Source organism: Polypterus senegalus, chromosome 3 (genome assembly GCF_016835505.1).
Source record: "Polypterus senegalus isolate Bchr_013 chromosome 3, ASM1683550v1, whole genome shotgun sequence".
In the NCBI taxonomy this organism is placed as follows: Eukaryota; Metazoa; Chordata; class Cladistia; order Polypteriformes; family Polypteridae; genus Polypterus; species Polypterus senegalus.
This window is the reverse complement of record NC_053156.1, coordinates 222,162,507-222,176,135: the sequence shown is the minus strand read 5'-3', so window position 1 is coordinate 222,176,135 and position 13,629 is coordinate 222,162,507. Positions and strand designations below refer to the sequence as shown.

The window sequence follows — 13,629 nt, the reverse complement described above, 5'->3', positions numbered from 1 at the left end:
TTAGAGTCAAAAACAAGATCAAGGATTCTTTAACCATGAAATAAGCAAAAAGAAAGTCTTTGGAACAGATATTCAAAGATTTATCTATCAAAATCACATAAAACATTGTTGCTCAAACCTATAAACACTTGACCTAACAAGGTCAGGGTCACAAACCTTAATGAATGCACTCCCAATAACCAGAAGCATCATAGCAATGGAATCCACAAAACGGTGGAGTCCAGGAAAAAGACAAAATCAAAGCGCAGAAAAATATAAACAATTTTTAAAACATAGTTAAGGTGTATGAAACACAAAAACAAACATCTCATTTGGAATCTCTGCATATTTAAACCTTTTAATTACTAAATGATTAGCCAGAAACTCCACGAGAATTTGTGTAATTAAAAAAACGAAACAAAAAAAAAACCCAGAAATCATTGCAGTCATAAAAGGCTTATATGCATCATCACTCAACCTTTTATCATGTTTACCTTTTTTCTATTGTGTTTTCAATTTTTTCCAGGCTCTTATAAAGCAAGATAACCTTGATGCCTTCAATGAAAAAGACCCCTACAAAACAGATGACCCCCGCGAAGATGATGATGAAAATGATGACAATGATAACAGTCTAGAGGCAGAGACCTTCCCCTTGGAGCGTGATGAGGTCATGCCTCCACCAATCCCTCACCCACCCTCTGAAAGGATCTCTTTCCCAAAGGGGCTACCCTGGGCCCCCAAAGTCAGGTGAGGAATAAGAAATTTTACAGGCTAACACAATATGAAACCTGTACTCAAGAAAGATATATAATATGGCAATTTGAAATTTTAGGACTCTGTTCTGTTGGACTGTGAATGTGTACTACAATGGAAAATGCAGTTTATGCAAGTGATTCATAAAAAATTTGGGGGTTGAATGGAGTCGTTTCTGTTTGAGACTTTGTAGTCAAATAATGATCATGTGTTGTTGAACAGTTGTAAACTGCTTTATTATGATTTTTTTTTTTCTCAAATAGACAATAAGTTGTTCTTTATTTACTACCACTAGAGAGTCTTAATTAAGGAGGTTTCCATAACAATAACACATAATTCTAGGTGTAAAATGATTACATTATGAACACATCAGAAATGAAATGTAATCCTTGATTGCCACATTCTTGTACCACTCTCAGAGATGTTAATTTAGGTGCGCCTTGCCGTCTGTTCCTCAGTTACTGAAAATTATGTTAATAGTGATCACTAAGCTCATTGTAATTTAAATTATTTGGGCCTATCGGATGTTTTAGCTGTGAATCTTTTCACTGAAATGGTTGGCACATCTGCTTATTTGTAACTTGTAATCATATCAGCATTTACAGGTGTTGGAGGATTTTTGAAGTATGGGGTACAAGTAAGAGTGATTACTTTTTAAATGTTTATATGCAAGAGCATAAAAATCAAATTCCACTACAAGGTCTTATTTTAATTTTTTTTTTTTTTTAATTATATTTAGGTTTTATATTAGTTTTTGAAATTTTACTCAAGTTTTTCTACCAAGAACTGACAACTGGTACTGAATGAACGTTCTACTGATAGAAATATGTAGCATGTGTCTCATGGATATGTTCATTAGCTATTGTCTACAATTTTCAGCCGTATCAAGAAGTAAGAACAATTATACGCACAAATCCATACTTATTTCATAGTGCCTTCATATGCTGTTGCATGCTGATTAGCACTTGTAAGTAAGAATTTCACTGTATTGTGTACATGTGACAATAATGAGCCTATGTAAAGCTGTAAAATACAGTCGACCCTTGACATACGACCGGCCTGACATGCGAACAACTTGCTTTATGACCAAAATTTTTGTTTTGATTTACGACCAACATCTTGCGTTACGACCCAAATGCGGTCACGTATATCCGCTTGTACGATTGTAAACAAACAGCCGAGAGCGTTCGTAAGCGTCAGTCGGAGCCCAGATACATGTGTTTGTGGATGTAATTTCGGTCAGTGCAGTGATTTATCTATATATATATATAATTCACTAAGACCATGGCAAGCAAGACGCATAATTGCTAAGGAAGGAAGAGAAGGTAATGAAGGTAAAGAAAGCGATTGTTAAGGGATGTTAGCTAGCGGGCTGGCGCGCACATGATGATGTCATCAGGCTGAGTCAGCACCGGCTTGCTTTGGAGTGTATTATTACAGCAGTTCACAACACGGCCAGCTTTGAACTGAGTGCTCGACTACTGTCATTATTAACTTGAGAAACAGCGATCACAATCGAAACAAAGAAGAAAATTGTGCGGAAATATGAGAGTGGCGATCGTGACCGATCTCGCTAATATGTACAGCATGTCGAAATCCACCATCTCGACAATTTTACAAAGAAAAGATTTGCATAAGGAGGCTCCTTCTAAACAATAACCACCTTCCGTTTCATTCTCCTCCTCCTCCCTTCCTGCAGCCCAAAGATGTCAAATTAAATGGTGAGTACAGTATGAAATTGTTGTTTCTGGTAGGCTAGGCACTTTTTATAACTTTGTGGTTAGTACATTAGAAAAATTATTGGTGTTCTGGTAAATTATGCGCATTATACAACCCTTTTTTATTATGAAAAGGTTAAGTAAGTAATGCTGTGGGAGGTTCGGAGCGCATTATGGGTATTTCCATTATTTCTTATGGGAAAAATAGTCTTGACTTACAACCAACTTGAGTTACAACCAGCTCTTGCGAACGAATTGAGTTCGTAAGTCAAGGGTCCACTGTACACCATATACATAGAGTAAACTATCTCAAAGTACTTTGCACAACAAACAAGGATACATTTCAAAATCTATACTAATAAAAGGCAAAGCCCTCACTGACTCACTGACTCATCACTAATTATCCAACTTCCCGTGTAGGTAGAAGGCTGAAATTTGGCAGGCTCATTCCTTACAGCTTACTTACAAAGGTTGGGCAGGTTTCATTTCGAAATTCTACGCGTAATGGTCATAAATGGAAGCTATTTTTCTCCATATAATGTAATGGAGTTGAGCTCGATGGCCGTGGGGGGGGCGGAGTTTCGTGTGACATCATCACGCCTCCCACGTAATCATATGAACTGACTGTCAACGCATTACGTAGAAAACCAGGAAGAGCTCCAAAAAGCGCTGAAGAAAACATGCATTATACAATTGAGAAGGCAGCGAAACAATAAGAAGCGAGCGAGTGACACATACTGTACAAGCATATTCATGCCTGCAGCTACTTCAGAAACAAAGCACGGTGTAAAACTAAAGTTTAAATTAAGTTCATAGACAGGCTGCGCTGGCGTTTGTCATGCCCACGCTAATGCGGGATACAAGTTTAATGAGAGGACGCAGGGTATAAACGACAGTTTTGATCACTTTCTAACTAAGTTCAAATTGCTGGTCAAAGGCTGTGCTTATGCAAATTCCGAGAGACTGTGTTTGTGGGGGGATTGACAGTTAAGGTGGGTGGAGGAGTGACGTCATCATCTCCCCTCCCATTTACCTCATTTCGCTCTGAGCTGAGCTCCGCGGCTAACACCGTCTTCCGAAGCAAATTCGTCACATTGCCACCAAATACAGAAAAATCCATAAGTTAATACACACGCTGTCTCTAGAGTTTCTCCACACTGAATCCTCCAGGCACTACTTACAAAAGGTTACATTGACAATCGTGTTACGTTATTTTTAAAATGTTTCCTTTTCTTCTCGATTCATTTTACCCTCGCACTCCCTTGGTTTGAGAAGAAGTATGAAAAATATGAGGTTAACACAGAAAAACAGATCACCAATTCAAGCTTTATGAATAATCGATTCGCCATCAATAATTGTTTTGTTAAAGCCATACTCAGTGTAATCCTCCTTCCATTTTATAATTTTTCCACCACTAGCCATGATTAAATGAACGGTAAAAAGTAAGAGCGCGAGGTGACTTATTCAGGCAGGCATATATATGACAGCAACACTCATGACAATGTCAATCATGTTACGTTATTATTAAAATGTTTCCTTTTCTTTTTCATTACTTCTTTAACACACTACTTCTCGCTGTAGGCGGGTATTTTGCTATATATATATATATATATATATATATATATATATATATATATATATATATATGAATGACCTCCAAAGAGCGCTGAGACTTTTGATCACGTGAACGAGTCTGCAAAAAATGTGGTCTCCTGCCCAGCGAAAGTCAAGCAGCCAGCGTACGCGCATAGCTGTGACGGCCTTTGAGACGCTGACTGCGCTTCTGCCTTAAGTCAAAGTGAGCACTTTTAATTTTTTTCATCCTCCCCCTGAGCTATAGCCCAGACAAATGCAAACACGGGACCCCTTTTCTACACTGCGGCAAACTAATATTAAGGCGATTCGAACTTTCTTTTGCACGTATACGATTATGAGGTCGTCAGCTCGGATTATAAAGACACGCACAGGAGTGGAGGACTGACAGTGCCATCACAGCTGATTAATGGCAGGGATGTCTCACTAGTCTACACAAGACCCACTGCGACTATCCCCAAAAGGCACTCATATCGTCAGCGAACACATCTCTCTATAATATAAAAGAAAAAGGCAAGTTTCCTTTCTTTACACCTTTTTTCCTTTTATCCCAAACCAAAGCCTTTCTCTTTTAACACTGCAGAGGACACAAAAATAATTTTCTTTAAATGGCGGTAAGGCACATTACCAGAGGCAGAAATTTGGACGTTCACATAGAAAATGTAATTTCTATAACACAGCCGTCGTGTAGGAGAGATGATCCATATACATTTCAGCTGCTGTTAGTACTACTTACCTGTTGTGTTGCACGGTCTTTAAAATGTAGTTTACCCGCAACCACTCCAGTAGTGCTCAATGTACCTGTACTTCTTAAAATGTTAATGTTTCACTGTTTAATAACTTATAGACTACATTTTATTATTTTTCCCTTGCACTCAGTGACCAAAGCTATACACACACATATAGACACATACATATATATACCTGTAATATATATATATATATATATATATATATATATATATATATATATATATATATATATATATATATATATGTAGACTCAAACCCATTATGACAGCAGCAATCCAAGCTGTGAGAAAACAGTAAAAAGGAGGCGTGTCAGACGTTGTGGTACATTTTCTGATGCAGCTACCGAAAACAACTTCATGCTGCCGCCAAATATACAAAACAATTACTTTGACAATCATGTTATGTTATTTTTAAAATGTTTACTTTTCTTTTTCATAACTTCTGTAACACATGACATCGCTGCGAAGCGCGGGTATTTTGATTGATATATATATATATATATATATATATATATATATATATATATATATATATATATATATGACAGCAACACTCATAACAGTGACAAAACACTTACATTGACAATCATGTTATGTTTTTTTAAAATGTTTCCTTTTCTTTTTCATAGCTTCTTTAACACACTACTTCTCCGCTGCGAAGCGCGGGTATTTGGCTAGTAAACTATAAATGCAAGATTATATACATCTGAAGTGTGCATTAGTAAAGAACCAAATGGTACAGTGGAGTTTGTGAACTGTCAGACACAATATTGTTTAGCCAGCATTAGTAAAGTTGAGGCTGAAGTTTTTGTAAGAATACAGTTAGAGTCTAGAGAGAAGAGGTGGGTCTTGAAGTTAGATTTCAAAGAGTCTACAGATGGAGCGTCATGACTAGTTCTGGGGAGAGAAGGTTCTGAAAGGTAAGGAGCTCAATGTCACATGAATGCTTACCCAGAGTTGCAAAACATGCTAGGCCTTTTGTGCTTTGAGAAGGCAAACATCAGATGGTCTCGGTTGCTTGGAAGGTCCTTAAGTGATGGCAGGTGCTCTGTGCTTTTGAAATTAACATCTTATTACCTCAGAAGAAACGTTTTGAACATAATCCATACAGGCAGTTGATATACATGAGCCAAATGAGGGGAGATGAGCTTACTGCATTTGGTCTTGTTAGAAATCTTGCAGCAGCATTTTTCAACTTTTCATATTTGATTGGTATTTTGAGCTGGGAGACCATTACAAAGAGAACTACAATAATGCAGTCGGGGGTTCTTAGATAATATTTCTGCATTAGAGGAGGTGAGGAAGGGCCTGACTCTGGTGGTATCATACAGTGCATCCAGAAAGTATTCACAGCGCATCACTTTTTCCACATTTTGTTATGTTACAGCATTATTCCAAAATGGATTAAATTCAGTTTTTTCCTCAGAATTCTACACACAACACCCCATAATGACAACGTGAAAAAAGTTTACTTGAGGTTTTTGCAAAGTTATTAAAAATAAAAAAACAGAGAAAGCACATGTACATAAGTATTCACAGCCTTTGCCATGAAGCTCAAAATTGAGCTCAGGTGCATCCTGTTTCCCCTGATCATCATTGAGATGTTTCTGCAGCTTAATTGGAGTCCACCTGTGGTAAATTCAGTTGATTGGACATGATTTGGAAAGGCACACACCTGTCTATATAAGGTCCCACAGTTGACAGTTCATATCAGAGCACAAACCAAGCATGAGGTCAAAGGAATTGTCTGTAGACCTCCGAGACAGGATTGTTTCGAGGCACAAATCTGGGGAAGGTTACATAAAAATTTCTGCTGCTTTGAAGGTCCGAATGAGCACAATGGCCTCCATCATCCGTAAGCGGAAGAAGTTTGAAACCACCAGGACTCTTCCTAGAGCTGGCTGGCCATCTAAACTGAGCGATCGGGGGAGAAGGGCCTTAGCCAGGGAGGTGACCAAGAACCCGATGGTCACTATGTCAGAGCTCCAGAGGTCCTCTGTGGGGAGAGGAGAACCTTCCAGAAGGACAACCATCTCTGCAGCAATCCACCAATCAGGCCTGTATGGTAGAGTGGCCAGACGGGATCCACTCCTTAGTAAAAGGCACATGGCAGCCCACCTGGAGTTTGCCAAAAGTCACCTGAAAGACTCTCGGACCATGAGAAACAAAATTTTCTGGTCTGATGAGACAAAGATTGAACTCTTTGGTGTGAATGCCAGGCGTCACGTTTGTAGGGAACCAGGCACCGCTCATCACCAGTCCAATACCATCCCTACAGTGAAGCATGGTGGTGCCAGCCTCATGCTGTGGGGATGTTTTTCAGTGGCAGGAACTGGGAGACTAGTCAGGATAAAGGGAAAGATGACTGCAGCAATGTACGGAGATATCCTCGATGAAAACCTGCTCCAGAGCGCTCTTGACCTTAAACTGGGGTGACGGTTCATCTTTCAGCAGGACAACGACCCTAAGCACACAGCCAAGATATCAAAGGAGTGGCTTCAGGACAACTCTGTGAATGTCCTTGAGTGGCCCAGCCAGAGCCCAGACTTGAATCCGATTGAACATCTCTAGAGAGATTTTAAAATGGCTGTGCACCGACGCTTCCCATCGAACCTGATGGAGCTTGAGAGGTGCTGCAAAGAGGAATGGGTGGAACTGGCCAAGGATAGGTGTGTCAAGCTTGTGGCATCATATTCAAAAAGACTTGAGGCTGTAATTGCTGCCAAAGGTGCATCGACAAAGTATTGAGCAAAGGCTGTGAATACATATGTACATGTGATTTCTCAGTTTTTTTTTTATTTTTAATAAATTTGCAAAAACCTCAAGTAAACTTTTTTCACGTTGTCATTATGGGGTGTTGTGTGTAGAATTCTGAGGAAAAAACTGAATTTAATCCATTTTGGAATAAGGCTGTAACATAACAAAATGTGGAAAAAGTGATGCGCTGTGAATACTTTCTGGATGCACTGTATGTCTTTATGATTACAAGCATGTGGTTTTTAAAATTGACAGAGTCTTCTAGAATGACTTACAAGACTAATGACAAAGGGTGAAGGCTAAAGTTTTTAGAAACTGAAGTCCAATGTGGTTACCCTTTTTTGGAATTGTACCTAGAGATCCTAAAAGAAGTAGTTTTGTTTTGCTTCTATTCATGTCTTGAACGTTCTTGAACATCCTTGCACATATGTTGTTCTGGCAGGTGGTGAGCATATCTTTCATAATGTAGCCGCTGGAGATCTTCACAAAGATTTATGTATCATCAGTATACAGTATGAGGCGACAGGTAGATATTGAAACCAGCCATGAAAGCATGTAGAATGCTGAATTCTTAATAATATAGTTCATAAGATGCTGTAATAAAGAATCATTTGCAAAGAAAGCAGTGAAATTGAGAAGGTGTGCAGAAAAAGATTCAACATCAACAGTAAAGAGAAAACACTGTGTAGTTTCCAGCATTATTATGAAGAAACACTTGCATCCCCATCCAGGACTGCTTCTTGCCTTGCACTCAGTCCTGCTGGAATAGGCACTGGTTCCCTACAACTCTGCATTTGTTTAACAGATTGGAATATGGATGGAATGTATGCTGCACTGAAGCAAAATATATTAAAATGTATGTGTTAATGGAATAGCACCTACTAGTCCTGCTGAATTCTCTAATATTACTCAAATCCTCATTCAATTCTGGAAATTACATGTCCAGGTTTGACTCCTACCTTGAATTTGATGCTACCTGGACAAAGTGTTTCTGCTACTCAGGATTGGATATGGATTAAACTCGTTTGATAATGGGCCAAAGAACAGATAACATTTTCTGCATATAAAAAAAAAAATCTTAAATAGATTTCTAGCTAGAAATGATTTCTGCAGTATATGATGTGGTCCTCTGTTTTTGTGCGCTGATGATCTGAGAAAAGATAACTCCCCAATCCATAACTTTGGTGTTTAACCAGTCCCAGTTAGCAGCTGTTTTAAATCACCTTTGAATAGCTTTCAAACACCTTTATAAAATTATCTGTCACTAATTTCAGGAGCTATGCCCTTCCATGTATATGAATGCAGTGTTCATAAGTCTGGTAGGATTTGGGGGAGTACAGTGCCCAATGATGATTACAGTGTGCATCTGTTGATAAACAAAATTTGGAATCTATATGATTCAAAGGGGAAATATTTTATTTGCTAGCTTGCCATCAAATTAATCTGTTTCTTTTTTCTTTATTTTACAGAGAGAAAGACATTGAAAACTTCCTCGAAACCAGTAGAAGCAAATTTATTGGCTACACGTTAGGAAAGTAAGCACCAGTCATTTTAAAATAACCAGATTTAAATTACATTCTATATTCAGGCCTGAATATTTCAGAATTTTTTTGTTGGGGTGATTATTTATAGTACTTGCTGTTTTAAACACTGTGGGTGTTCTTTTTAGTCATGTACTGGAAAGAATCATCAGCACTTGCTTAAGGGTGAAGCTTTAAAATCTCTTTGGACTGATTCTTATTAAGAGGGTTTAGATGCAACATAAAATTAAATATTGATGTACAGATTGGTTTTCCCTGCTTTGCTTTCCTCCACCAGAGGACCTCCTATGAATCTTCTGGCTTATATCATTGGAAGTAATAAAATGTGGACCTCTTTTGTATCAGTGTCACATACTGAATCTGCAACTCTCATCTTGCTAGCTGTCTACTCACTGTACTTAACTGCCCATAATATACAATTGAGTAGTGTCCATCTGCCTCGCAGTCATCTTCAAATAGATTCTGTAACTTAAAAGGTTACATGGTTCTCACTTGCTGTTGTCTCATCCTTTGTTCCAGAGATACAGACACTGTAGTTGGATTGCCAAGGCCAATTCATGAAAGCATCAAAACCCTCAAACAGGTATGCCTTGTGTAACCAGATATAGTAGCATGTGTGTGTGGCAGAGGTGGTGGTTTTGTTATAATTCTGGGGTACAGGTCTGTTAAGTTCCATGGTATTATTTTTTCTGTTATTCATTAATGTCCTTGTTTATAGCACAAATACATCTCAATCTCTGAGATCCAGATCCAGAAAGAAGAAGAATATCAGAAGACACCACTATCTGGGGTAAGAATTGCTCATTTTTTAATGCATTGTTCTTCTTGTGTTTTGACTTTCCTGATAATCTTTAAAATGAGGGAAAAGAAAGTGGTTGACTAGTCTGTGCCATGGATGAAGAATTAATGCCTGCCTATAGCCTTCACTGGTATTTCAGCTGCTTTGTTATATCGTGTGCACAAGCACTTATAAGCTCTGCTTACAGGATGCATGGTGGTTTAGTATGCAGTTTTGAGTATAAGGTACAATGAGCCAGTGAGTCACTTGAAGAAAATTCACATCAGAACTGTACGCTTTACCGAAAATTTAGTGAAATTCTACTGTTTCACAACCAGTGAAATATGCGACCTTTGACAAAAGAAAAAAAATATTCAGTTCCTGTCTGCGAACATTTCCATGTGCAATTTCCACATGTGCCTGACTGTCATGTACTGTTTAAATAAAGTTCTCTAGTGAAGCTGTGAGATTTATGTTGTTGTTGATCTGGTAGTACAGTGCCCACTTTGCCAATCATGATGGCAGTCTTGTCAGCTACAGTTCCAAAGATGTGTTGTGTTGTGATGTGTTGAAGACAGAATTGAATCTTACCGGTAGTCCAATTTTCCTCGGTACTGGGAGCTTTCATCTCTTCCGCAATCAAGAATGAGAAAAGGGTAGTTGCCAGGTAGCTACAAAAATTAGACTTCCTGTGCAGTGCTTTTTCCTGCTGAGAAAATTTCAGTAATGTGCATTTTTTTGCCTTTTCATGTGAAAAATATGTAGCCTTCCACATTTTTAAAAAATTTGCTACATTTTTCCAGAGTAATGTGAAGATGAACAAGATAATATAATTGATGTGATCTAATGTAATGCAGATTTACCTGCAGTAGGCTGATGTGGACAAAACGGAGGCAAACACAGAAGTGTAAAATGAGGCCAAAGACCATAAGCCGTTACTTTTGAGTTAGTTAGGGGACATCTTGCATTCCAAACCCAGTCCCTTTTTTATTTTTCAGAATACCATTTCACAGGCTTCTTCCTCTTCACCACAAAAGAAAACAATGCCACACAATACAGTTATTCTTCCTTTTCTACTCCACTTAAGTGTTGTCCTACTCCACATCCAACTTGGCTGAAAAGGAGGTTACACTTCCTTCAAAGATCTGGGAGTTAGCACATCACAGATGTGTCAAATGGATGAGGACATGGGCACCTTCCATGATCTCCCCCAGTGGTCCTAAAAGTTCCCAATAGAGCTGCCCACTGCAACTACACTTCACGTGCAGCCCTGCTGAAATCCACACGTGAGCAGCATAGAATGTATCCTGCCATCTAGTGCACTGCCATCCAATGATTCACTGGCCTCCCATCTGGGAAAGGTATAATTAGCCAGCCTGACAGGGATGCTGGTCTGTAGAAATCCTTCTCTACAATCTTCACCACAAAACAAACTTTAAAAAGCACAAACAACTTCTTTTTAGTGAGTGTTGCAGTTGTGAAATCAAGTTTGTTTATCACCAGGTACAAGTCTGGGGAGGATATGATTAGAGTGTTCAACACACTTTTCAGGCCTCATCTGGAACACTGTGTCCAGTTTTGGTCACCACTTTTACAAACTGGACAAACCTTAACTAAAGGTAGTCCAAAAAAAAAAAAAAGAGGCTTATTTTAGGAATTTGGCATACAAGCTATTAGTAGATTTGAAAGGAGTATCCGTTCCGTTTAAAGTAACAGTGATTAAGAGGCACTGATAAAAGTGATTAAATTATAAATTAATTAAATTATGAGCTTATTTAACAGTTTTTAGCTGTTATTTTAATTATTTCTTTGGAAACATTATGGAGATAACGATAGAAGCTGCTTAAGATTAAACTTCATACAAATGTCAGGAATTAAGTACACACAGAGAAATCTAAAAAACACATGACTTAAATTAACAAGTAATGTAGTTGACAGTACTTACGTTTGTATTTTGTGAATAAGAAAAGACTAAGTAAATAGGGCAGAATGATCCACTTTTGTCAAAATGTTTCTTATGGTGCCTCATATTTTTGAAAGATAAATGAGGGTGGTTGTGTTGCTGTTTGAATTTTAGGGAGAAGAGGATATTGAGCTGAGTCCTGCTGAGCTGCTATATCAAGGCATGTTACCCAGCTTGCCACAGTATATGGTGAGTCGCTAAACTGATATATACAGCACACTGATCACATCCTACTGGCCTAGAAAGGATTCAGAGATGGAATTTCTACCTTCTTCCTCTATTGCAGATTGCACTTCTCAAAATTCTTCTGGCTGCGGCACCCACGTCAAAAGCCAAAACCGATTCCATCAATATTCTTGCAGATGTTTTGCCAGAGGAAATGCCGTAAGTATGCAGACATCAGTCTGTGTGTGTGGAAGAGACTTTTCTTTGGTATAATAACCATTTAGTTTACAGATGGGTATGGAGTATAGATGGGTATAGTTCTTATGTGCATATAAATACATCTTCTTTGATTATTTACTTTTCTAGAATTTGCCATTAATACAGTATAAATGTAAGTAATATAATAAGTTGTTTCATATTTTCCACTTTGCTGTTATATGTAGTTAATCACTGCTCAAGTTAAAACTTCATATTTGATTCATGCCATAATATTAAGTTCATACTGCTCATTTTTAATATTATATCAACAAGTGAATGTTCAGTTATTGTACAGTGTGCAACACAAACCAGTGAGATCTGTTAATGTATTCCAAAAAGACACGTGAAGCAGTTCATTTCATCCTCAATCCAACTTCATCCAGTTTAAGGTTGTGGGTTGCCCAGCAGCACTGGGCACAAAGAGAGAACTGCAGGCCCCACTCACTCCCACGCACACAGGCCAATACTGAGTTGCCAGTTAACCCTTATCTGGATGACTTTGAGTATGTGAGAGGAAAATCCATTCAGACAAGGGAAGGATGTACAAATTCCATATGGACCACGACCAGTCATCTGCAGCTAGGATGCTGGGTTCATCTGGCAGTAGTGCTAACCACTGAGCTGCCATAATTTTAATTTTGCAGAAGTCAGTGTAATTGCTGTAATGAAAAAGACAGGAAATTGGTGTTTTTGCACTGCTCAAAGAAATTAAGGGAACACTTAAATCACACATTCAATCTCGATGAATGAACTATTCAAGTGGAAAATCTTTACTGAGTAATACTGTAGTACTAGGGTGTTGTACCATGTTAGCCATTATGAATGTAGAGAAAAGCCAAGCAAAATGACACCTACATTCTACATTCATAATGGCTAACACGGTACAACACCCTAGTACTACAGACATACAAGACACCAAAATGTACCATAAAAGGTGTCATTTTGCTTAGCTTTTCTCTGAGTGATACTTTGTAATTCATTGGGAACAAAATGATGTAACAACAGTCAATGTAAACCAAAATCTCCAAACCATTGAGGGCTGGATTCAACATCACACCGAAAATCAAAGTCAAAGATTGAAATCACAATCTGATCCAACTTGCTTGAATTACATCATGGCAACTCATAATGTGATTCAGTAGTGTGTATGGACCCCACGTGCCTGTATGTACTCCTGACAACATCTGGGCATGCTCCTGATGAGACAGTGGATGGTGCTCTGGGGATTCTACTCCCAGACCTATATCCGAGCATCTGTGAGCTCCTGGACAGTCTGTGGCGCTACTTGGCAGTATCTGATGCACTGATTCATAACATCACACAGGTTCTCAATTGGATTCAGGTCTGAGGAATGTGTGGGCAAGTCAATGGC

The 13,629-nt window shown here is 38.4% G+C and overlaps 1 protein-coding gene across 1 annotated transcript in view; it reads left to right on the top strand.

The window, feature by feature from the left end:
* strip1 (striatin interacting protein 1) overlaps positions 1-13,629 on the top strand; it is a 47,090-nt gene that overhangs the window by 22,994 nt on the left and 10,467 nt on the right. Inside the window, exons 10-15 of the mRNA XM_039748541.1 lie at positions 506-726; positions 9,022-9,087; positions 9,613-9,676; positions 9,812-9,883; positions 11,949-12,023; positions 12,121-12,218. Of these exons, the coding sequence (XP_039604475.1) occupies positions 506-726; positions 9,022-9,087; positions 9,613-9,676; positions 9,812-9,883; positions 11,949-12,023; positions 12,121-12,218 (596 nt within the window). The remainder of the gene's footprint in view (positions 1-505; positions 727-9,021; positions 9,088-9,612; positions 9,677-9,811; positions 9,884-11,948; positions 12,024-12,120; positions 12,219-13,629) is intronic.